This window comes from Carettochelys insculpta, chromosome 6, assembly GCF_033958435.1.
Source record: "Carettochelys insculpta isolate YL-2023 chromosome 6, ASM3395843v1, whole genome shotgun sequence".
Lineage (NCBI taxonomy): Eukaryota > Metazoa > Chordata > Testudines > Carettochelyidae > Carettochelys > Carettochelys insculpta.
In genome coordinates, this window is record NC_134142.1 from 30,798,553 (window position 1) to 30,825,362 (window position 26,810).

At 46.8% G+C, this 26,810-nt stretch overlaps 1 protein-coding gene across 1 annotated transcript; it reads right to left on the reverse strand.

Annotated features, from left to right (window-relative positions):
- Positions 1–921: 921 nt before the first annotated feature.
- On the reverse strand, positions 922–24,806 carry CHGA (chromogranin A). The gene is made up of 8 exons (XM_074998753.1): positions 24,605–24,806; positions 23,946–23,992; positions 15,922–16,015; positions 15,535–15,603; positions 11,902–12,000; positions 9,350–9,856; positions 7,867–8,288; positions 922–1,457 (listed from the first exon to the last, which is right to left on the reverse strand). The coding sequence occupies exons 1-8, from the start codon at positions 24,648–24,650 to the stop codon at positions 1,374–1,376; spliced, it is 1,368 nt and encodes a 455-aa protein (XP_074854854.1). The 5' UTR covers positions 24,651–24,806; the 3' UTR covers positions 922–1,373.
- Positions 24,807–26,810: the final 2,004 nt, after the last annotated feature.

Sequence of the window (26,810 nt, forward strand, 5' to 3'; positions counted from 1 at the left end):
GTTTAACAGCCATGCTGCAGACCCAGTGGGACACTGCTACCTCAAGCCATGTTTGAGAGGTTGCCTTTGTGAGGGTCAGGTAAAAGTTTATTTTATTGAATCTGCTGTGGCTGTGGGGTAAGTGCTCGCATGATGTATCACCTGGTCACTAGCTCCATTTGGAAAACACACATACCCATAGCTGTAATGCAGCAGGACCCTCAGAGGACAAAAGTATGTCCTGACACCCCAGAGTGCCCTCTGAAATGTCTGAAGCTACCCCTGTGCACTGTGAGGCTAGTATTTAGCTCACAGAATGAGTTCTCCAACCTTTACAACCTCAATTCTGCTCTTAGTTATAATTAAACCAGCCAACCTCCTGGGGATTGGCGTGACAAACCGGAAATAGCCTCCTTAAGGCTGGCCTTGTGCCCTTGCTGGTAGTCTTTCAGTAGTTCAATTCTTTGCAAATACAAAGGTTACAGTCTCACATGGACTAGGTTTTAAAAACCCGCTTACAGCAGTCTCATGCTTCCAAGACTCTTTCCTTTTACTCTGAAAATGACCAAGTCCTTAACCTTCTCAGCTCTATTCCCACTGCTCAACTTAGTGTTGTAGGTCTATGGACCCCAGATCTTGCACTCTTACTCACTGAAGTTGATCAATTGCATCGAGCCCTGTGCCCTTCTTAGCATTTTATCTTCAGGGTTTGTACTGCTGCCTCGCACTGCACCTCCTGACTACTATGCACCTTGCAAGTGGTGGGGCTGAGCAAGTGGTGTGGTGTCTTATGTACTATAGCTTTCTGCTGATGGCAGCCTATGCCAAAGCTGGAGGCTACCCTGAGTGCTCTTCAGCACTTGTGCTACTCGGCTCATACAATGAGAAGCTTGTTGTTCAGTGCTGAGGATTGAGGCTAGAGCTCCAAAGGCAAAGGGGGGACCTCATCATGGTTTTATTTTTCATTAGATAAATTTTATATAGAATATATTACAGTCAGAGTTCTCAGCTTTTAATCAAAAGAGAAGTTATTGCAATTTTATCCAGTGACTCTAACAGTAGAAGTAAAACACTCTAGAAAGCTGTGTTTAAAAAAAAAAAAAAAACCCAACCCCCAAACAGAAAGTACATGAGTAAGTCACACTGCTTGGGATACAATTATCCAAAGGGTACAGGAGAGAACCATGGTGGCTAAGGGAGCACAAAATCAAAGAAGAAGCTGATGATGAGTAAACCACTACTGCAAAGAGGCCAAGCCTGTGGCTTCCTGGATGAAATGCTTCTGCTCCGTCTTTACGTTTTATTTTGTTACTTTTTGAACCTGTAATGTAAAATGCAGAGTCAAAGGGTAAGTTAATTGCTGGCTTTTGCTCACGTTACACACAAGGAGAACTTCAGCCTCGCCTCAATTCATGGAGCTTGTGAGCCACTTTCTCAAGTTCGGCTTCAATAGCTGCCAGGCTTTCCAACTCTTGATCCTAAAACATCAGATGAAAAAAACAGGCAATGTAAGTACACAGCATAAACAGCCCTTAAGGTGCTCTCTCTTCATTCACCAATCAAGGCGTTTATGGTACTTTTCTGGGCCTTGCAGGTGGGGCTGGGCAGTGACAGACATGTAGTGGATAAGGCACTGGAAGTCAGGAGATGAAGTTCTGTTCTGCATTCAGCCAGTGACCTACTGTGTGCTCTTGGTCACATCATATCACCCCTTCGTGTCTCTGTTTAGACAAAGGGTAAGAAACCCCCCGACCCACAGTCCAGATCAGGCCCATGGGTTTCCTGGATCTGGGCCCTGAGGCTCAGGGTTCCCTGCCCCAGTATCCAGATCCCAGCAGGGTAAGGGGTGGGGAGCCCTGAGCCTCGTGGGCTGGATAGGCAAGCCAGGGCCAGATCAGCCCATGGGCTTTGCTGGGAGATCAGAAAGTGGCTCCGTGCACCACCACTGCCCCTCACTGCCTTTCCTGCAGCTAGGGAGCAGCAGCACTGCCTGGAGGCTTTATCCTGCTATTCTGGCTGGAATTTTGGCCAATCAAAGCAGTGGAGGTGGGTGCCTGGGCGCAGTGAGGGGTAGTGCAGAGCCATGTGCATCCGGGGGGTGTTGCCCCGGTAAGCTGCATCCCTGTCGCCCAGCCCCGCCCATGTGCTCAGACAGCTCCTGTGCTCCCTCCCACCGAGGCCCCCATCGCTCCCTCCCTCCCAGACCCCTGCTCCCACCCTCTTCCTGCCCCATCCACCCACTGCTTCTCCAGCCTCACCCTGCTCCTGTCCCCGCTCCCTGACCCCTCCCTTCCAGATAGTGCACTCCAAAGCCTCCCTCCCAATCAGCCCCTGCACCTCCAGCCTGCTCCTGCCCCCGCTTTCCTGCCCAGACCTCACACCCAAGCTCACTTCCTAGCAGCCGCCTCACCTGAACCCCTCATATTGGACCCACCCCAGAATGGCCCAGACCATGGACTAGACTTGGCCCAATGAGGCTCTGGGGGTGATGCGTGAGAGGAGCGTGGCGGGGAAGGGAGGACTGCTCCAAAGGCCCAGCTCCCAGCCATCTCTGGTGAGCCTGCACCCCGGGTCCCGGCTGCCGGGCCTGCTCCTGGGCCTCTGCTTCCGGCTCTAGCTGCTGGCCCCTGTCAGCAGCAGCCAGCCTCAGCTGCGACTCCACTCCCACTCTGGTCCCCAGCCATGGCCCCAGCCTTGGCCCACTCTCCCGTATCTCAGTCTCCCCCTAGAGCTCCTGGCCCCAGCTCCAAGGGGACAGTGGCATGCGCGTCGGGCAGGGGTGCTGGGGCATGAGGTAAAATGGTTGGGGCCCACTGCTTTAGTAACTACTGTAATATAAATACCAATATGTGCTGGGGGGGGACTAAGGGGAGCCTCTAAATTTTCCTAGCCCTGTTCAGAATAAATTTTGTTATGTGCACCAAGGCATGCGTGAATGTGCACCACATGCTGCCGGCTGTGGGTGCTCCACTAATCAGCTGGATGGCATTCGAATCGCTCCTGGGTAGCAGCCCAAGCGCTCAGCTTCCAGGGAGCACTGGTGGGGACCTCTACTGACACCTCCCTAAAGCCATTAACTGCATCTTGCATAAGCTGCTTTGGGCTGTGGCTTCAGCCAACCAGGAGTCATCCCATCCGCTCCTTTTCTTCTAGCACTAACCTCGTTGGAGTGGGAATGAGGTGTGTTGTGCTCCTAGCACTTACATCAGTGCCGTGGGAGCACTTCCCTGCTCTAAGACAAGGCAGGTGTTTGGAATACATTGAAGTAGGCGTTCTGAGGCCTCCAGAGGAGACCAGAAGCTGTTGTTTGGGGATTTGACTCTCTTTAGAGTACAGCTGGGCTCTTCAGAGAGGCTGTAAACAAGCTGGATATTTTTAATGGTCATGGGCCAGACAACCCATCACACCGGTTCTCGCATTCTGAACCAACCCCTGTCTGGAACCAGGTATAGAGTAAGGTGGGGGTTAGTTTTGGATAATTATCATTCTGGGCACTTCTGTGCTGCTTCATATTTTCAAAGTCAGCACGCTACATGAAGTAGGCTTCATACCACTTTGAGAGGTAGGTAAGCAGGACTCCCTACTTTGAGAGGTAGAGGCTGGGATTCACCAAGGTGCCCAAGTCCCAAATGCAATCAAAGTACATAATTACCTACATAACTCCCTGCCACCACCGCCCTAAGAGGCCGTGCTGTGCTCCTTCAACATAGATCAAGAAACGTTTAGCCCTGCAGTGGCCAATACACTGTCTGTTCACTACCTGTGGTGACCTGGACAGTGCGGGGTGTGACGTGGCCTGGTGGCTTGGGGCAGCTCATGCTGCCTGGCTCCAGAGAGTCATGGGCAGTTTGTCAGGAGAGGGAGTATCTGGCTGGGGGTGGGGAGGATGCCTGGCTCGGCGGGGCAGTGCGTGTTTGCAGGGGGGGGGGGGGGCGTGCTGTGGCAATTGTTAAATTTCTTTTGGAACCCACTGGTTTAATCCAAACAGGATAATTGTATTTACAGCCCACATCACTGTGAGATCTGCAGTACCTGCCCTGTAGAAATTGAGTCTTCTAGCCTATTCTGAGTACGCAGTAGTGGTCCCTTTACATCCAAATTAGTTCTCTCTGAGTGGCTTTGGGTTAAATTCCTGCCTCTAGTGCAGCCTTCCTGAGTAAACATGGGACTCCCAAATCCCAGGCACAAATCTTAATGCCCCTACCCTTTCTTTCATCCTTACTTGCTACTGAAACAACAAGAAGTCCTGTGGCACCTTATAAACGAACAGAAATTTGGGAGCATCTGATGAAGTGGGTCTTTGCCCATGAAAGCTTATGCTCCAAAGTTTCTGTTAGTCTATAAGGTGCCACAGGACTTGTTGTTTTTGAAGATGCAGGCTAACTTGGCTACCTCTCTGCTGTTTGTTACTGAACTTCTTAGAGCACTGAAACACACTTGTACTTATTTTAAAAAATACAACCGACCAACCTGCATTACACCACAAATGTGCTTTCATTCCTGCGCAGCACAAATACATAACCAGCACCTTAGGAAACAGCAATCTGTTTCCCAAGTTTCTTTGCCCAGCTACCTGTGTTTGTACAAGTAGCGCATGTGCCATGTGCATATATGATCCGTGTAAAAGAAACTGGTAAGCGAGTACTGTGTATGCGATCAGTATACAACATGAAAATATGCTCTGAAAATTACAATTTTCTAAAGCCACTCTTGTGTGTAGAGCTGTTCTTTACCTGAGCATATGTTTGTTAACAATTTACAGAATAAGCTGCTATGATTGTAAGTTGCTGGTGTAAATTACGGTCTGTTCTCCAATCCTATTTTATTTTCCTACAAATATGTAAATCTATTTTAATAAGAGGGATTCAATCAGCAGGCTGGCTTGGTGCGTGGGTGCAGACTGGTTGCACAAGCACAGACACTGTTCTGCTGCAAAAAAGCGAATTCGACGCTAAGCAACTCGAAGCCACAATTCTGCACCGAGTAAAGCATGAGCTTCACTAAGTTGCAGCCTCTTGATCTTGCTAGAGTCGTGTGTGTGAGACAGCGCATCATCTTTACACACTATACAATGCAAGTGGCTTAGTTTTGGTTGGGTGACTTTTTATGCTTTTATTCCAGCTAAAGCAGCAGCAGGTCGCGGGCATGTCCCACCTCTGCAGCTGAAAATTCAAGCTTACCCTAGCTCTTGTTTTCAGCATTATGCAAACAGCAGTGGCACCCCCATGGGAGCTTGTGGATAACTCCCATTAGTGTTATTGACTATAAATTCATGTCACGCATCCTGCCCAAACCAAAATGGATATAGTCCTTTTCTGGACCATTCTTCCTGCTAACTGCTGGGTGGTCCTACTTCTGCAGGGGTTGTTCCCTGGACCAAGCTGTTGTGAAATCTCTTCCTCCACACTCCAGCCCACCTCTACAGCTTGATCTATGGTAAAAAAAATTACCTTCAAGAGGAAATACCATGGAGAAGGGTTTGGCCTAAACCCTACCCCTCCAGGAGATTCGGGGGCAAGCAGTTTTCCCAGTTGGGTGTGATAGCTATGAACATGCTTCCAGAGCTGTATGTATGATGGATCGGCCCTTTTTCAAGACAATAAGATGAGGAGGTAGAGGGGCCTGTACCCCTCTTTTATCAATGGTACAGGCACCATGGGAGTCCTGGGGGGAGGGGTCAGATCTCCCCTTTGCCAGCTGTAAAGCAGAGATTTGAATGTTGGTCTCTGACTCCATACTAGTGTGCCCTACTGCCTCAGCTAGGAAGGATGCATGGCTTTGCTGGTTGAAGCTGTTCATTGTGTATGGCTATGTATTTATTGGAACAGAAAGCGGGGTCTTGGGTTCCCTCTAAGCAAGGGATGGCCAACCAGTTAGATGCTAAGAGCCAAAATAGCTGTGGATAGAGTGCAAAGAACCATGCATTATATATTTCTATCTATAATATAGATATAATAGAGGTAGGTAGATAGATAGAAACATATAAAGAATGGCTCAGTGCCCTACCACCACCCCTCCCCACTCTAATTCAAACCCCCGCCCCTCCTCCAGAGCCAGGCATCCCCAGCACCCTGCTCTAACCCAGTGCTCCTCCCCAAGAGCCAGGCACCCCCCAGATCTAAACCAATCCAATGTGTAAATCAGTGCCACATTCTTATAAACTCACAGAGCTAGCAAAAAAAGTGGCTCCTGCTGGGATGCTTTTCCTCCTACCTGGGCAGCTCAGTCTCCTCAGGACATAAGCATCTTGAAGAGATTTTTATCCATCACGTTTCTTGCCAGCTTTCTGGTCTCAAAATGTCATTTACAGCTGAATATCTGTGTAGTTTAGCGCATGGCCCTAGAACAGTATGAACATGAGCTAGGAGCATAACAGGGACAGTGGGAGGACCATCTTCTGAAGTATCAGGTACTAAACTGCTGCTGGAGCCTGGATACCTAAGATCCTATGGGCTGATCCAACTATGCAGTTGTCTATTCTCTAATTGCAGGGTTGAGCTGAGTGTGGAGAGGCCAGGAGGAAAATAAAGGGAAGGGTGTTATAAATGCACCTGGCATTTGGGTGGGGAGCTATCCTGTGCTGGGGCATATTTCCAATCTCCCCCAACCGTCCACCCTCTGAATGTTCCTGGACTAATGTTACGGTGGGTGGATTGCAATGGACAATCAGGCCCCTGGTGGCTTGAAAGCTGATAAACAAATAAAAAGTAACTGAAGCAAGTTAAATTGTGTGACAAGGGGCCACCTTTGGGAGTCGGCCACTCCTGTTGAACCTTTGCAATATTGCTCAATTTAATTACAACTTCTAATTACGCCGGCAGGGTTATCATTCAGTAGGTGCTCAGAACGGTTTTCTGCCCACTGACCTTGCAGTCAGTGACACGCTAGAGTTTTGACATACTAGTCCTTATACAACTGTAAACAGTCATTTACATTTGCTGGTGTTAAGGCAACAGCATGCATCCTGATATTCACAGGCCAGTCTGACCCCAGATATTGTGAGCCTACTGGGAGGGATCTGGATACATGAAAATTAAAAACCTTAAATAGAAATGAAGGGAGGATGGACAGGACTAGATGGTGGTGAAGAGCAGCTCTGGAAAGAGTGAAAGCTTGGCTGGTTCACCAACAGAAAAGCTGGGCCAACAAAAGACAGCATTTCTTATGCCAGCTGGGTGAAGTACTAAAGGTTAGTAAATCATCCGGCTTCCAATGTGCATGTGAATGTACCTGACTCACACAAGCAACTACACTAAGTGTAGCTAGAGTTACACTTTTAGATGGGTGGTATTTGTGCACTGATCCAGGCCTCTGGGATTTTTTTTTTTGTTTGCTTTTTAAGAATGGCCCTAAAAGTCTGGAGCAGGTATTTACATCTCTCTGACAAGCTTATACCTACAAATGCTTTTTACCTCACCATCTTTGGTGTGTGCCATTTGAAAAAGTCTGAAAATATTCCAGATCTGCACTCTGTCTGATTCAGAATCTGGTGATGTCCCTGGAACTATTTCCATTGACTTGAATGGCTTTGAATCAGTCCCTATGCAGGATTACTGGAGCTAATTTGTACTGCTGTGCATACGGGGCCCACTCCAGGGCCTTATGAGAGAGTGTAAACTCTAGGGGGAAGGGATTTTTTTTTTTTTGTTACCTGTTTCTATAGCACTTAGCACAATGTGGCTGGGGCATCTAGATGCTATACCATACAAATAATAATAAACAACCCTGCACTAAGAAAGGATCACAGCCTAATAAAATACTGGGCATAATAGAGAGAGTTCCAGATATTTTAAAAACATGGCATCCTACTAAACCTCCCAGTGCACTTCTGATACCCAGGTTGGGTGGGTTGTTTTTTTTAAATGCATGTGTAGGTGTCACACCAACCTCTGTTCTTCTGTTAGCACTTCCTTCTTCATCCTTCTTTTCTTCAGGCATGCTGGCCAGAGGAAACCCTGCTTCATTGCTGTCCTCCTTTGCATGATGCTTCCATGACCTTCTCATATCCTTTTCTGGGTTACGGAAGTCATACTTGTGGGATCTAAATGACATTTTCATGGATCTATCTGGGTCTTCGTCACTGTTGTTTTCCTCTATGCGCTTCTTGGATGTCAGCTGCTTGGCCAACTCATCCATTTTGTTCCATCTCTTGGAGTCTTCCCACTCTCTGGAGGGCTCATCCTCCACTTCCTCGCTTTGGATGTCCCTTGGGTGAAAGGAGTCTTCCGCCTGCATGGGTTCGTCCTCTGACCAGTGCCTCTCGCCTTTCACTCCACGGAATTTCTCTTCCTCTGCAGAGTTCTTTGGATCTTGGCGAAAGACAAGAACATCTTTGTTATCTGAAGCATTCACTGATCACAGTGACAATGAATGGGGTTTAGATTAGTTAGACTCAGGCTTTACATCGGCCTTATTTCTAACTCTGTGTGAACTGACTGACATGATAAAAAAATGGATTTGTGGGTTTTAAGGCCTGATGGGACTGTAAGGAATGTCACGTTTGACTTCTGATATACAACACTAGTCACATGACAATACAGCTCTATGTGCAAGAGGAAAAGACACACATGCCTTGCAATACTGATGACAAAGAGCTAGTAGTAGTTGTCAAGAAGCTTTTAAAAAGCCCAAGAAGCCACAATAAATGATGTAAAAACTCTTGAAAGCTAACCAGATACATCATGACAAGTATCAGAGAGGTAGCCGTGTTAGTCTGTAGCTTTGAGAACAACAAGAAGTCTTGTGGCACCTTATAGACTAACAGATATTTTGGAGCATAAGCTTTTGTGGACAAAGGCCTGCTTCATCAGATGCATGGGTGGGGGGGTGGTTTCAGAGGGGTATTTAAAGAGTGGGGTCCCAGTAAGAGGGAGGGCTAGAGCTGACAAGGTCCAGGCCCAGCCACTTCCACCTTGCTGAATAGACCTTGTCAGCTCTGGCCCTCCCTCTTACTGGGACCCCACTCTTTAAATACCCCTCTGGTATTTAAACCACCCCCCCACTCATGCATCTGATGAAGCGGGTCTTTGCCCACAAAGCTTATGCTCCAAAATATCTGTTAGTCTATAAGGTGCCACAAGACTTCTTGTTGTTCTCAGATATATCGTAAGTCTCAGAGTGAAGAAATGGATGGGTGGATTTACAATGTATTTCAGCATCTAAAGATGCAGACAGTGGCCTAGTGGGATTTAGGTATTACAATTGATGGGTGTTATGCCCCTCGCATGCTTGGGTGCATTTGGAAATAACACTAGTCTTCTAGTTGCACTTTTAGGCCTCTGAAAACCTTTCTGAAACTGGCCCAAAGCTCTCTGATTGTTAAACAGCACAAAATGAATAGGATGGCTTGACCATCACATGGGATACATACCGCTTTCCCTGGGCATCTCCTCAGTCTCATCCCCAGCTGAGCTAAGTATCCTCTTAGCTGCTTCTGTAGGCTGCTCGTCTTTCAGAGCACTTCGCCCGGCATCCTCTTCCTCAGCATGCTCACGTAGGGTCTCCTCTTCCTCTTCTTGGCTTTCTTCTTTGCCCATTTTGGAAACATGCTTCTTCTCTCCCAGAAGCTCCTGACTTCTGCTGGGCTGTTTAGTCTGTTCCTCTTCAGGTTCTTGGAGCTTGTGCTCAGATACCTCATCTTCTTGGAGGCTGTCATTGATGTGGTTGTCTAAAGCACCTTCCCTGGTTGATTCCTCCGCCTCATTGCCCTCAGATTCTTCTTCGTTCCCCTTGTCATCTTCAGGGACAACTTCATGTGACCTTGACTCCCTCTCTTCTTCCTTTGACTCCTCCTTCTCGCTGTTCTGCTGGCTTCTCTCTGCCTCTAGCTCAGCAGGCGAGACTGTCGGCTCCTCTGTAGCGATCTCCCTTGATTCATCTGTAGTGTCAATGTGGCAAAAACAGAACCTCTCTTTAGAGGCGTATTTCACAAGTGAGAAGGTTCTTTCTAATCTATGGGCTCAACTCCAAAAAACCACTAACTACGCCCAGGTTTCACTTTAAGCACATCCCATTCACAATGCATTTAAGTGTATGTTGTGCTTTAACCATGTGAGCAGGTCCACTGATGACTATACTGAATCATGGGTGGAGTTAATAAGCACATGCTTCAGTCCACTCACTAGTCAGTGACCCTCCTTACACGCTGAAAGGTAAAACGAGTCCAATGACACCTACAAGACTAACAATTTCATAATGGCATATGCTTTTGTGAGCTGCACCTCACCTAATGAGATGCATGCACTGGTTTCCTTGTTGTTGTTGCTGAAACAGACTAACATGTCTACTTATGAAACAGTTTAAAGTTATGAGCACAAGAACTTTGCTGAAGTGGAACTTACATTAGTACCTAGTCTCAGATAACAAACTATCTGCGCATTTGAAATTAAATATAAAATAGAAACTTGCTTACAATTATAATCATCTTATACATTTCTACAGTGGTTTACATGCTCAAAATCCTATGCAAAGACTGGGTAATTCATTCTTACGACAGCCCTAAGAGAAAGGGGAGTATTATTCCCACATTATACAGATGGGATTAGTAGAACTGGGCCAAGGCTGTTCAGCCAGACAGGAGCAGCTACTGGTGGCCAAATGGGTTTTATTAATTGATTACTGTTCACAGTGGGGCCTGATCTCAGGAGAGGTGTAGGCAGTACTATAAAGCAAAAGAGTCAAACATAGTTTAAAGAGCAAACAGAAGAAGAAGTGGCAAGAAAAAAAAAACAGGAAAGACGCAAAAGTAAATGGGCCTAAAGACAATAAAAATGGAAAGAGACAGAGAAATGGAAAATGAACTAAAGGGGTGTTAAAAAAAGCTTTAAAGTGAGTAAATGTCACTAATGTATGTATTTTCCTGGCAGAAAATTGGCATTGAAATGACTGGCTGCTGTTCCAGCGGGTGAGAGGGTCAGGGCCAAGAATTTTCAGCTTGATAGCACATGCCAGTGGTTTAATTTTTTCAATTTGGTTTAAATGAAAGGCCAGTGCCTGGGTCCCACTCCCACTGAGCACAGAGGAAGCAGGAGAAAGCCTTGATGAGGGGGAGCTTGCGGTCCCCTCAATTTTGTTTGAATATATTAGACTTTGCCACAAACCTAATAAACTGAAACGGTCATTTACCATAAGCAAGTGACAGCCATGGGCACTCTGCGGCTGAATGCAAGAGCTCAGAGCACTGCACCATATGGAATAACAAAGTGTGGTAAATAAAAATTGCTCTTCCAGTAATCATAATCGCTAATTTAGACCATGATATGATTTTACTCCAGAATCCATTCTGTATTGAACTAGATTTGCAGCAAACTAATCCTATGCAGGCCTTTCCTACTTCTGATATGGAAAAGAAAAGGCACTGAGGCACAAAGAATGACCCAAAAATCTCCTTTTACTTACAATGGGACAACTCCAGTTAAACAGAATTGAACTGGGGGAAAATAATCAAAGCTGAGTTTGGTCTGTTTTAGGAACCAGTGTCTTTTGTGCATCCAAAACTCCCATGGACTTCAAGGGACACGTGATCAGGCCTTTAATGTTGTAGGTGCTCAGATACTGTTGTGATTGGTGTGGCATGAAAACATAGCCCGATAAATAGAACTAATAAGATAGACCCCCCACCTCTTTAATATTCAATCACATCTTTCATTGTGGGACTCATATGTCACTCATTTCCATACTGAAAATGGCAGTAGGGTGGCAAACCAATACCTGTCATGATTTTAACTTTCTAGTAATTATGGCTCAGAAATTAAATGTTTAAGTTATTAACTAATTCCAAAGCAAACCCAAGGGCACTAGTCTATTTAAGTGGCAATAAAAACGGGCTAAAATGTGAAGCAGATTTATGCATCAAGGTTATTAGAAAGAACATCCCTGTTTCCTGTATTACATGGATTTCCTGGGGATTAGGCTGACACTAACCTCTTTGCATGGTCTTGTCATTCTGGCTTTCAAGGACTTCTGAAAGTTCATCTTCAAAGCCACCGTTTTTCTTCTGCTGCCAGATTCTTTCATTGGCTCCTGTATCAAATGGGGAGGAATCAAAAAGCATCATTCTCCACTCTATTTTAAAAAATTGTATTTCTCTGCATTTTTAAATACTGAACTGACAATAAGAAGCAGGGATGAGAAAAATGCATTAACAAGGATTAACATGAATCAAATGCATCAACGGTTCTTCAACCAAGTACATCATATGCCAGCCAAAGCATCTGGAGACAAATAACCCTCTCTCAAACATAGACATTTAATGGGAAAGAGACACTTAGAAACCAGGACTCCTGAAGGAATCATGGAATACTAGAACTGGAAGGGAGCTCAACAGGTCATTGAGTCTAGTCGCTTGGACTCACAGGGTGAAAGTGGACAGAAAAGTAAATGTCAAATTACAACTAGGCCTCAGACTAGCAAAGCACTAAGGTGTGTGCTTATTTTAAGCATCTAAATAGTGCCACAGAAGCCTTGCACTCTGCTTCCATAAACCAGCCACTTCCAGTATCATACAAGAGCTACCTTACCTGGGCACCTGTTCCATTCTCAGAGCTTTCTGTTCCCACTCTGAAACACCGTGCCCCTCTCCCAGGCATCCTACTCTCCATTGGATGTATCAGTTGCCACCATGGACCCCTTCCATGGATGCCTTCACACGTAGAATTTTACAACTGACACACCACTGAAGAGACGCAGCAAAGAACAGCATTTATTGTGACAAATTCTTTGTGCTACATAGTGCCCAGAAGTTCCAGCCCCAGCCAAGACTGTGGTTCCTCAGACCTACTTCGTCAAACACAGTTCTTTCTCCCAGGTGACACCAATGCATGCAGACAAGGAAAACAAAGGGTGGGAGAAATTACCCTCATTTTACAGACGGGGATGTCAGGCTCAGAGACATGATGTGCCTTGTCCAATGGCAAAAGATGGGCCAGGATGTCTGAGGCAGACCCCAGAATTTATCCCAGAATCCTGAGGTCCATCCAGTGCCTAACTCACAAATCATAACACCTGGCTCAGCTATCATACGGTTCCCCTGAATAAACAGCCTTCCGCTCCACATATGGCCTCTCCAGTCCCAACTCAGCCTCTGCCTCCAAATCTTTGCAAAGGGAAACAAACCGTTTTTTTCAGAGCAACCCTTCCCCACCTCTATGAACAGGCAAAAGAGCTGGAGGTGTGGGCTCTTCCAGACCCATTTACCTCAGCCCCTGCCAGATGTGAAGGAGAGGGAGGAGAGAGCATCACATGGCCAATGCTTCCCCACATTTTCCTCCTGCTGTGTCCTCAATCTGCAAAAACCACTTTGCACCGGAGATCTGTGAGCTACATTTTGAGCTAAGCCCAGTAGCCAGGGGCCAGGAAGCATGTGATAGAATAATCACAAGGTGGGGAGAGGAAGTACCTTTATCTAGTGTAACTTGCATTAGTTTAAATGTGGCCTAATTTTGTGAGAGGGTGGAAAGACCCCAGCAAAGAACAAGTTTGTCATTGGGCAAGAGTAGCTCTAGTGGAGGGCGTAACAATGACTGACCCTCTATGATAGCTCCAACAGTGCATAAGTGTTTAATAGGTGTTTGCTCAAACACTGGGGAATGATACCACCACCCTGCCCCCCACAGCCTCCAGTGGTAAAAATCTCTGCATTGGGTTAAAAAAGAGACTGAGTCATTTGGCCCCACTTGACCAGGGTGTCCCTGCAGCTGGACTGGTGCTGCTGCTCCTGGATAATCAGTGGAGATAACTTGCCCATTACTCTGCTGCATAAGTAGGGCTTTGGCCAGTGGTTCAGCATTTTGTAGGGATCCTAACCCTAAGGTCATGCTCCTGCCTCACCCACATCCCCCCTCTCTTTGGTGAGCTACAGGTGAGATCTCCAAGGTAGACAGGGAGGGCTGGTCAATGCTGCTTTTTCACCTTCTGCACACCTGACACTTTACTTTTAAGGTGCCCACATGGGGCTGGTTTGTGTCTGAATGTAACAGAGGATCTTTAATGCACCAGATACTTTTTTCCTAATCTCCCAACCTGCCACTCCTCTTTTTGTTTGTTCTTCCCGTCTGCTGACTTCCTGTTTTTGCTTATCTTATTCCTAGTCAGACAAAAGCAGGCCACATGGCTGCACTGCTGCTTCTTCCCAGGGCCGTGTGAAACACTGGCAATGAAATGCCAGAGCCTCACTGCCAATGATCAAACACAGATGAGATGCTGCTGCTGTTCCTGCAGTGTTGACTTGAGCTCAGACCCAAATGTGGGACTACACTTGTGGGAGCAGGACGCATCTGTGCACCCGTGCAGGTAATGAGCTGAGAAGAGGGGGGGTCTGGTCAATGAGACAGTTTTCAGCCAGAAAGCTTTGGAGGTTTATTCACCCTGGAGTGGTTTTGCCAGCAAATTGGGGCATGCCTTCCCCTCATGCCACTGCGATTGGCCACAGTCATTTCATGCAACTTGAATCCAGCAGAATCCTGTTTGGCCACAAAAGGCTAATTTGACTTGTGTCTAATTAGACTTGTGTCTAATTGTCACATCTAATAGCAGGAGCAAATCTGTATTCTTCACACCATACTATCAATGGGAGTTCTGCCTGCCTGGGGCTCCAAGGCCCACCTTCTGAACAGGTGAAATTCACCCTGGGGCAGAGGGCTTGCGTAGGTCTAAGTGCATGACTTCAGGTCTGCTCTGTGCGTGCATGGGAGGACAGAGGCAGAGTGACAGCCAGTCAGGGGTCTGTGTGCCCGCTCTACACTGCTCAGAGCATGTGTGTTCAAGGTCAAGCAGCCAGAACCTGGAGCAGAACTCAGATTACCAGGCTCTGAGGCTGAGCCCAGTGGCACAGGACAGGGATGCAGCTGGTTTGGGGACACGGCTGTAGAATCCACTGATCACAACATTCCATACACCGAGTGCCAAGGAACTGAAGCTCCACAGAGGGAACAGCCTTGTAAGTCCACAGCTTGGGACTGATGGATTTCAATACTCCTGCTTGCACATCAGCAGCAGATTACCCAGCTGCTTTGGACTCTCTGCAGCTGAGCTTCATTTCTCTCTATATGTTGTTAAGTGGGAAAAATTAATATTCAGTGCTCTGAACAGCTGAAACCTACAGCATTTAACAGTGGGAAAGACTCTTGCTGATTTCTATGAGCTTTGGCTCTGGATCTCATATTTTGCGATTGGCAGAGATTTGATTTGGGCAAAGTTCAACTGTATTTCTTACTGTAAAGGTTGTTTGAATAAGCCCTTGGGTATCTACTATCCATAAAAAGAATAGGCTGTCTTTGATAAGTTATAGCAGTTAAATTAGTGTAAACATAAAGTAACTTAATTGGCTTCAGTGGAATCAATATGGATGTATGCATGCATAACTGAGGGCAGAATTTTACCCTCTGAGTTTATGGTCTTAATTGCTGGAAACCCTGTTAGAAAAGTTTTCTGTTTTTTAAAGTTATCTGTAGTACATTACTTGGACTCAGAAATAATGTACTCACATTGAACAAATTGCCTGGGGCTATAATAATTTATTAGCATCCTCCTCCCTCCTTAACCATAGCAGAACTATACCTTGAACTGCAAGTTCTTGAAGCTCCTTCAATAAATTTTGATGACGAAGGATGGAAACGATCCTTTCATCTGCAACACAAGGCTCTTGTTATAGATTTCTCACAGCAAAGCAAATCTACTGTTCATGTGCTCCTTTAGCTAGTCTGTTTATTTGTTGAATCTGCTCTTAACTGTGCTGACCCATCAAAAATAAATTCAATAAAAAAATTCTAAATTTTTAAGCCCATGCAAGTGATCCTTAAGTTCAGCTTCAGTACAAATAAAGCTATGAAAGCAGCACAAGAGCTCTTTTGCCAATGGTTGACGTCTCTGAACTGGTAAATAGATGTTTCTTAACTAGTAGATACTTGGTATTTCATGAGATCATGGAAAAGTGTCTCTCCATACCTCCTCTGAGAGTTTCTAGGCATTCCTGGCTGATTGGCAGTGGGCTTGGCTTTGACAGGGTATCAGAGATGACCTCTACAATGCATTTCATCACCTAGAGAGACATAAATGTAGACATTAAAAAACCTCTTATTGTGAAAAAGATCATAGGGCAAATCCTAAAAACATTTACATTACTTCCACAATAGCTAGATGGGGAGTTCCTATTCCGCCTGTCTCAGAAGACAATGGAGACATCACTGGAATTAAAAGGGGTAAAAATTAAAAAAAAAAAAAAAAAAAAAAAAGATAGAAGTAGAGTCTTTTGAATACAATGTGTGAATAAACTGTGGAACTCATTGCCACAGGAAGTCACTGACGACAATAACTTAGCAATCTATGTATTCTACAAGGGATTGGACATTTATACTAATATCAAGAATAGTCAAAGTTATAATTAACAACAACAAATTTAGAAATGAAAAAATGTACTCCAAGGCACAAGTCAAGTATTAACTATGTGCGACTAGGAAGAGACTCACGCGCAGAGCAGCCTATCCCTCAACTGCCTATGGTATGGTTCTTGCACTTTCCTGTGAAGTGCCCAGTGTTGACCAGGGTGAGAGACAGGATACTGGACTCAGACCCTGAGCTGCTACCATAACACAAATACTCCTACTAATAGAGGCCTGAGCCAATCTGGCCATTCCTATGTTTCTTTGTTCCCATGTACATCAGTGTGAACTAGATGAGAATTTTGCACCATTTTTGTATCACTGATTTGCTGAACAGAAATGAGACTGCGGGCTTGGCTCTCCTCTCACAAAAAAGTAACTCCACTGGTGCCTCTGTAGTCGCATCTGATTAATGTTGATGTGAGAGGGTAATTAGGGCAGAAGATTTCCAAATAGAAGTGCAATAAATGTGCCACATGTCTGAGTCCATTGCACACGGAAAACTCCCCACCCGAATACACAGAGTGTGTTTGTATTTGAATGAAATGACTGGGAAAGTTTGATTTGACACCAGTAGTGTTTGTGCCAGTGCACAGACCTATCCTGCAGTCCTTACTCATGAAAATTTACTTTTCTTTATATAGATTGCAGGTCAATCTCCATCCAAGAATATGAAAGGAGTGGCACATGAAATTGCAAAGCCAATAGCAAGGATTTTTAATGAATCTGTAAACGTGAGGGTAATACCCTATTACTGGAATATAGCTATATTGTACCTACTTTTAAGACAGGGGAAAAAGTGATCTGGAAAATAACAGGCCCATTAATTTGATCTCAAGTGTTGGGTTCATCTTGGAACAAATTTTGATAGAGAAAGTAGTTAAAAACATAACGCTATATGGTAACTGGGATAAAATGCAACATGGCTTTTCAATAGGTAGATTGTGCTAGTCCAGCCTGAGCTCTCTGAGGAGATAACAGATTTTTTTTAGAAGAAGGAAATGCAATAAATATACTCTACCTGGATTTCAGTAAGGCATTGATTCAGTTCCATATGGGAATTTGAGTTAAATTAGAGAGGTGGGGATTAATTTGTGAATTGAAAGGTAAGGAACTGGTTAAAGGGAAGACTATGACAGGTCACATTGAAAGATGAATTATCAGGCTGGTGAGAGGTTATTAGTGGAGTTACTCAGGAATCAGTCTTGGAACCTGGCTTATTTAATGTTTTCAGGAATGATCTTGGCACAGATAGTGGGAGTGTTCTAATAAAATGCAGGGGACAGAAAGTTGGGCGGTATAGCTAACATGGAGGAGTACTCGAATATCATTCAAGAAGATCTGGTGAATCTTAAAAACTGTAATAATAGAAATGGAATGAAATTTAATAGTGCAAAGTGCAAGTCATGCATGCAGGGACCAACAGTCAGAACTTGTGTAATAAGCTCACACTGCATCAGTTGGAAGTGATGGAGGAGGAGAATGACCTGGGAGGATGGGTTAACCACAGGCTGACTATGAGATGTAGTGGTGAAAAAGATTAATGCAGTACTAGAATGCAGCAGGCAAGGTATTTCTTGTGAAGATAAGGAAGTGTTACTGCCAATGGCGAGCCCTCCTCTGCAGTGCTATGTGCAGTTCTGGTCTCCTCTGTTTAAGAAAGATGAACTCAAACTGGAGCAGGTGCAGAAAAGGGCTATTTGGATGATCAGCAAAATGGGAAAAGCTAACTTACGAGCGGAGATCACAGGAACTTGTTTAACTGAACCAAACGAAGGCTCAGGGAAACTAATGCTGGTACGATGAGCTCGCCTACAATGGCATATGGCCCATTTGTGATGGCTAGTAGCCCATATCCCCAATGGTGCGAGAGGAGATACCAGATCATGGGAGGGCAAAATACTACCTGCAAGCATGATCTGGCCTGCCAAACATTTCGGTCTGGCCCACTGCAGTCCAGCGAGACCCCCAGGCAGGCTCCCTGGCTGCTGTGGCCCCACACGCTGCTCAAAGCCGCCAGTTGCTGGGCCAGTGTGTATATCTGCACTGCACAAGGCCCGTGGAGGGACAGGGTTCTCAGTGTGTTGCCTCTGTTCCCAGCACAACTCTCACAGCTCCAACTGGCTGGAACCCAACCCAGGAGAGCTGCCAGGCCAGTGCTTGAGGGAGAATGCAGTACATAGAGACCCGCTGCCTATTCCCACCCAGGGCCATGTGCCGCACAGAGGCGTACATGCTGGCCCCACAGCCAACCACTGACAGTGGTGTGTGGGGCTGTTGCAACCAGGGAGCCTGCCTGAGGGTCCTGCTGGGCTGCTGGCCAGAAGCTGCCTAGGGTAAGTGCTTCCCAGCCAGAGCCTGCAATGACACCCCACTTCCTCCAAGCTCCTGCCCCAGATCACGTCCCCCTTCTGCACCCAGACTCTCTCCACACCCCTCCTGCACCCTTGCCCAGGTCACAACCATGCCTACAGCCAAACTCCCTTCCTGACTCTGCACCCCCTTCTACATCCCTCCCCCAGCTCAGAACCCCCTCCTGAACCCAAACTCCCTCCCAGATCCCAAACCCCCTCCTGCTTCCCAATCCCCCATCCAGAGCTCTTTCCTGTACCCAAGCGCACAGGCTCCACATGCCTTCCATTAATATCACACAAAAGTGGCCCCTGGCCACTTACCAAATTCTTAGAGGCACCCCCGCCACACCCCATGCACTAAAAGGAGGGGCTCTGCATTACTACCAACAACGCTTTCCCAGGAATCTGGCTGATGGATCTTGCGGACATGCTCAGGGTTCAACTGATCACCATGTTTGGGACTGGGAAAGAATTTTCTCCCAGGTCAGACTGGCAGATAGCCTATAAGGTTTTTGCCTTCCTCTGCAGCACAGGGAACATCTCACTTATTGGTTTAAACTAGAATAAATAGTAAATCCTTTGTAACTTGACATATTTAAATCATGATTTGAGGACATTAATAATTCAACTAGAGGTGAGGCATCTACTAGAGGAGGGGTTGGGTGATATTCTGCAGGAGGTCAAACAAGATCTTGCGGGGGGGGGGGTCTCACAATTTTTGGTCACCTTAGGGTGTTGCCACCGTCTCTTGCTGGTGGTCATTCAGACCATTTGTCGTAAAATACTTAATGAATTGGGGAAAACATGCACCTGTATATGTCCAAAACATGGTTATTTATGTAGGGTTTTTTTCCCCCAGACTCAATAATAAAACAATTGCTTCTGTTTTAACAGAAACACAAATAAGGTGCTTTGCACAGACATGTCTTTTCAACTTGTGGTTTCTTTGGGGGTTTTGGTTGCTTTTTTAAACCGCATGCTAAGTCTGCTGCTGTGAACAGCAATACTTGCAGGTTAATATAACTTTTCACAGCCCCCCACACCCCCAGCTAGCTACTACCTCGGCTGTAAAAAGCGATATTAGCAAACATAACTTTTCGTAGCAGAATTACTCAGCCCTAGCAAGCTCAGGGTCAACTTAAGCCTTGGAGAGGGAGCTGAGAGAAGCAGAGGAGGGTGACCCTGGCGGCCCGAGCAGTGGCAGACACTGTTGGTGGCTTCAGCTCAGAGTTTTGCAGCTGGATACAATGGCCCAACCTGGAAGTCTGTGGCCAGATCCCAGGGCCTGCCACTGCACAGCTGAAGCCTAGGGCTGGAGAAGCCAGAGGCGGTACCAGGAGATGGGGGAGTGGTGTTGATGAGCCGGAGGCCAGAGCCTGCTGTCACAAGGCCAGGAGCCAGAGAACACAGCAGGGTATAGAGGTGAGAGGGCCTGGGCCCGGGACCCCCACCATCACCTGGCCAGAGGATGGAGTCTGTGGACAGGAAGCCCTGTGGCTGGAACCTCCCACCTCAAGGCTGAAGTTTGACCTCACCACCCCTGGAAAGTGGGGCACTCATCGGCTGCCTGCTTCTCCAGTGTTTGTGCCTCCAAGGGGGGAAGGGCCCAACCCCTGCTGCCAGCCCCAGTTGAAATCCCACTGCTTTGTCCCTGGCCCTCTGTAATCCCCACCCAGGAGGCTGTAGCTGCAAGAAAAGCTCCTGGTGTCTGCATTTGAGAAACACTAGACTAGATGGTCAAAGATGAGTCCTTTTGGCTGTAACATCTGAGTCTGTAAGTCTGTTTAATTATAAAGCAGCATGTAAAGCATGTTGGGGTAAAAACTGCAACTGAAGTAACTGGGCCTCACATCAAAGAAGAGAATAAAATTAATCCTTGAGAAATGTGTCTGGTAATGTTCTAAATGCGTATTCTTTATAGCCTGAATGTTTTTCTTCTTTTCATCTTCAGCAGGCTGGCCTTCTAAGAGTCCTAATTTCTTAACCTCATTGCTCACAGAGCACAGTGGCTGCACAATCAATTAATGCTGACCAGCAATTTCTGGGTGTCAACAACGTCGCTTATTCAAGCAATCAGATGCATTTGTCAGATAAAATAGTTGTACAGTTCACAATTTGTAAGCAGCTAATTTCTTGCAACCTTTTGATTTTGCAGCGTAAAGGGATTTCAGAAAGGGATAAGGAAATGAAACATCTTCAGTGTTTGAAGGTACTGATTGGCAGATTAGAAACATTACCAGAAACATAATGGAAATAAAAGGACTTGTATGCTTCCTTTGCTATTACCCTCCTCTATGACAAACAACCCATTAATATTAATTTAGGTATGCTAAAACACAGATCCTGCTATCCTCTCTCATGATAAAACAAAACAGCAGTAATATAGCACTTCAAAGACTAACCAAAGGATTTGTTTGGTGATGAGCTTTCATGGGACAGACCCACTTCATCAGATCAATAGCATTTCCGGTGCAGACTGACGTCTATAAGGACAGAGGTCTTCCTTATAGATGTCAGTCTGTACAGGAAATGCTATTGATCTGATGAAGTGGGTCTGTCCCACAAAAGCTCATCACCAAATAAATCAGTCTGTTACTCTTTAAAGTGCTACATGACTGCTGTTCTGTTAGAATATAGACTAACATGGCTACCTCTCTGTTACTTTCTCATGATGAGTTGTACCTTACTCCATGAAAACAATGGGGACCTGTGGAGTAAAGTGTTTCTCAACATGTCTAAAAATATCACAATCTGACGCAAAGAAATGTTATACATAAACATTTTATGGCTGTATATTATTTTTGAGAATATATGACAGTTATACCCCCAAAGGCACCTAACATGCTTTACACTCACACCTTTTATATTTGTACACAAATACTGAGATTCCCTTCACTCACTGTGGAAATGCCACCAACTCTGGATGGAACTTGGCAGATATCTGTGATTGTTTTGCCTGTGTAAGTTCTGAAGTTTCAAGCTCTAATAATGCACTGTAATGCTACACTACATTAACATCCAGATCTGGAAAGGAATAAGAAAACCATCTCCAACAGAAAGTGATTCAGGCAAACAAAATATAGTTACTCAGACTGCAGTTTCTCCATAGTTAATTCCACGATCTTACTTTGAATATAACTATGAAAAGATCCCATCTTGCTGTAGCTACTCAAGAAAACAGCAGTTTGGCATTGAAGGGCTCGAGTCCTTGGAAGAAATGGAAAAAAAGAGGAGACCCTTTGAAATATTTTCAGCAATAATAAACCCTTTTACTTGGACCCTGGAACTGATGAAGGATCAGGAGTATTGCAAATGTTTTAAGAAAGTATGATCGGACTCTCAGGGGAAGTCATTCTGCATTAAGAAAACATACCTAACTATGGGACTAGCTCTTTGGAACAATTTTCATTGCTCTCACTCTCATTTCTCACACTTGGAATTATTATTATACCTCTCCGTGGCAACATCAAGAACTGGGAACATAGGACAACCTGGCAAGTAGAATCCTCCAGTGGATGCTTTGGGCTGAAACCTCAAAGACTGGCAGGTTGATGAGATTTCTATTTACTCTGTAACTTGAGGAGAAGAAGAATTTTCATGTTAAACTAAAATGGTACATGTTTCCTACTTGTGGGTGATAGCTCAACTGCTCAGCAAGGGCTTGACCCAGTTTCTTGTTATGTTAATAGACAGACACCCCCACTCACACTGAAATCACACAGAGCTGGATCAGGTCCTATTGCAGAACTTGGGGTCATAAACAGAACTCTTAGAATAAGTTCAGCTTTGGTAACACCTCACTGAATTCCACACATGTACATCTATTTATACAATGGCTGGATGTAACCCTTTAATCTTAAACAACTGGAAAATGGGCAGCTCACACAGATGGTCCCTTTAACTTTGGGGAAACCATCAGAGACTCAGAAAAATCACCAATTATGGAAGAAGGGGAAAGTATAGTTCTAATAAGCTTCCTCAGATGGCAGTCCCTGATGCAGTCTTTATAGAGCAGAGCATGTGTCTGCGCCTTACCTACCTGTGTACATTTTACAATTAGTGCCATTTGAGCTCACAGGAAAGATGTGGACAATAGCAAATGCCTTGCTGCATTCATGAGCTATCCCCTTAGCTCAAAGCAAGGCTAGCAAGTAAGGAGTTCTAAACAAAACAACAGAAACAGCTTTCCAGGTTCATTCTGTCAGACAAAAGGGAGGAGTGTTTTTGTAGGACTTACACTATAAGTACCAGTGATGATGAATGACTGAGCACAAGGGAGCTAGCATGCAGATGGATGGGAGCTTGTTTCCCCACTGTAAAGAAAAGGGGAAGAGCCTTTTGCGGCTTATCCTTGATAGAAGATTTTGCTGAACAAAGGCATTCAACAAGCAGGGGATGGGGACCAGCATTTCTGCTCTTTAAGCAATTATCAGATCCAATGAATTAGCAAGTTTGAGAGAGAATTTAATATTAAAATGAAAGAATAATGTTAACAAATGTTTGACGGCATTCCCCTCACAGGCAGGCGGGTAAGTAGATGTATGTGCATGAAAAGGTAGTTACACACGTGTATAAGAATACAGGTGTGTGCACACATATGTACATGCTAATACACATACATAGGAGTGTACCTCTAGACAGATTAACTAAGCAAATCAAGTTATCTGAAGAAATATTAACAGATAAAAAAGTGAGCCCTCTGTTTGTAAAATATAGAGGTGTGCCCCGGCCCACAGTTATTTCATTTTCCAAAACACTTGTTTTCTGTTTTGTTCGCTTCGTTAAATTATCTTGTCTGGGAACATATTTATTTAGTTTAGCCCTAACATAACAACAGTCTTTTTGTGATCCCACAACAGGACCCTGAAATGGTTTAAGCGAAGGAAGCCAAAAATGGCTCATGCTGTGTTTCTCAGCAAGCATAATGTATGTAGAAAGCTTGTTCCTTGAGCAGTCACGCTCTCCTGCCTCTGTTGTTGGCCTTATCAAGATATTGACACAACCCCTGCAACAGCTAAACAAACCCAGTTTGATTGTGCATAAAATATAAATCCAGAAAGAGGACCTGATAGTGCAGCTGGAAAATCTTTGCCCTAATGAGAACTGGTCCATACTTTCCTACTGATAGTTCCAGTATTATAGCCAATAATGCTGCCAGCCAGATTAAAGCCAGTGAGGTCTAGCAGGTTACTTGAGTTAACAGTTAAGTTAGCCAGCAGCCCTCCTCAGAGCTTACCTTGGTATCTCCTTTATTCAGTTCACTGGTTACCGGCAGGGCAATGGCTGTAAAACCAACAAGGAAAGGATACCTGGTTAGGCTACATTTTCTGGCACGTTTCCAGAGAGCGAGGCAGGGCTGGGGGAACGCAGGCAGAGCTGGTCCCAGCCTGTCAGTAGGAAGATGGGCTCTTGGGCTTGATTTTCGACCACGAAGCACAAGAGCTTCTTAACCAAGGGCTTCACCGGGCAGCAGGGAGCGGGCAGCCTCTACGCACAGGCCTTGGGGTGACTTCCAGGTTCCAGAGGGGGCCGTAGGCGCGATTGGCTCTGCCCAAGGGTGTTGCTACAATCCCCAGCCCCAGGCGGGGGCAACCCAGGCGTCCAGGGAGCGGCCCCTGCCGGCCCAGCAGGCGGCTCCAGAGAGCTGCTGCCTGTAGCGCGGGAAGAGGGGCCCTTGGCCTCGGGGCTGGGGGCCAGATCAGGCTCGCCACGGCCCCGCCGCGAGCCCAGCGCCCCGGGTGGGGTCAGGCTCTGCCCTGGCTCACCCGCCCCCGCAAAGCGACCCCCGGGAGGCGGCCCGCTCCCCGCTCGCCCTGCTCCGGCCGCCGGCGCCGCGGCGCTGTCCTTGGTGCTGATCGGGAGCGCACTGCAGCGCCGCGGCCGCCCTGTACCTACCCTGCGCCGCCAGAAGCAGGACCGCGAAGCCGCCTGGGCAGCCCATGGCGCTGGCTGGCGGGGTGCGGCGGGGCCGAGGCGCTGCCCGCTCCGTGAGCGCTGGGGCGAGCCGGGAACCAGGGGCCCCGCTCGGCGGGGGGAGTGCTGACCCGGGAGGGAGCCGGGTCGAGCCGATGCCGGGCTGAGCGCGAGGGTCTGTGCCGCTCTTTCCGGAGCACCCCGCGTCCCCAGAGCCGACCGGGCACTGCCGCAGAGCAGCCCCCGGCTTTATAGAGCCAGCCCCCCGCGAGCCGCGTCAGCGGAGAGCGACCGCCCCCGGGCCCGCCCATCGCCTGCCTGGCCCGGGCGCGGCGCTCCCACTCCAGCCTCCAGGCGGGGCCGGCCGGGCTCAGCGCCTCCCGCCGCGCTGGCTGCTGCGGGCTGCGGGGCGTGTCTGCTCCCGCCCAGGGTGAAGCCTTTACAGGTGAGGAACTAGCTCGAAGTCCCGCCCCCCGCTCCAGGCAGGGCCTGGGCGTGTGCTGAGGAAGGGACAAGGGCAACGATTCTCACCCCTGCTTCGGGCGCGGGGCTGGACTCCAGGACCTCCTAAGGTCCCTTCCAGCCCTAGGACTCTCTTTGTCATGGTGCCCTCCCTCCACTTCCCCACAGCCACCCCCTAGGGCGGGGCATGGCTACATTTATCCAAAAATCCGCTCCCTCGGGGGCCATCTTCCTGGGTTTGATGTATGGAGCCTGTGTGGGACATGCTACATGGAACCCACTGGGTGTGCCAGTTGGCCCTGGTGCTCCTCATTCTCAGGAGGACTAAGGGAGGTCAACAGGAGAGCGTTTCTCCCATTGAGCTCCCTTGGTGTGGACGGGCAGAAAAATCGATCTAGAATGCATCGATTCCATCGATACCGTTGTCATAACTGGAACTGCATATCTTAGACTGACTTTTTGGTCTACTGTACACCTGCAATTAAAAAGGAGGGTGGAATTTAAGTTGACATGGGCTCTGCCTGATAGGCCCAGCTGGGTGGTATCTAGCAATGCCCATGTAACCTGCTCATGATTCCCTGAGGTCTCACAGCCACTGTTCCCTGTAAGCTAAGGCCTGGTCTACACTAGAAATCAAAGGCGATCCCAGATACCGAGTTCTAGCCACACCATTTGCCTAGCTAGAACTGATGTATCATGATCAACTTTCTTCCTTGGTGTAAATCAGGGATCTTCAGGGTCCTGCTGATGTCTTTTACTCTGGCTACATCTACACTAGCACACTACATCCAAGTAGCCTGTTTTGAAGTAAGAACATCGAACTAGGCTACTTTGACACATATCATCTACACATCCTCCAGGGTTGGTGCCATCGATGTTCAACGTTGAAGTAGCAACGGGGAACATCGAAAGGCACAGCCCCAGAAGGAAATGTGGAGTGTCTGCACACACAAGCGCTCCCCGTCGAAATAAGGGGCCAGCAAAGCCTGTGGATGGGGTCACAGGCTGGACTAGCCCTTCTGGGGCAACAGCAAGCTGCTCCCTTAAAGGGCCCCTCCCAGACACACTCAGCCTGCACAACACAAGGTCCGCAGAGCCGACAACAAGTTGCGGACCCTGTGCACACAACATGGACCTCTAATGCCGGTTTTAAAGTCAAAATAGCGCATGGCATGTGTAGACGTGATGTGCTAGTTTGATGTTGTGCCAGCTACTTCGAAGTAGCTGGCTAGTGTAGACACACCCTCTATGTTTCCACATAGAGTACCAGGGTCAATAGCCGAGCCTAGAGAGATTGATTTTGCTGCATCTTCACACACACACAGCAAAATCAATCCCTGGAAGATCGATCATGGTGCAGCACGCCCCTTCCCTTCCCTCCCTTCCCCCCATAAGTATAGACATGCCTGGAGTGCTAGTGTGGCCACTCAGGAGATCTTCAGGTGCCATGCAGCTGTTTAACAGAGTGCTCAGAGCCTGCAGCATGTTTTTCTATTAGTGGTGCACATTCACACACACCTTGGTGCGTGTAAAACATTTATTCTGCCCATGGGCGGAAAAAATCCACACATGGATGGAAAAGATTAGAAGGAATGTTGGACAACCCCCAACTTGAGAACCTCTGGCCTAGTGGAATGACTCGTCTACAGCCATCTTTCCATTGCAGCTCACCACTTATGCCTTGTGACAGAAGACACCCCTGCATGGCATGCAGCCTTTGCCCTTG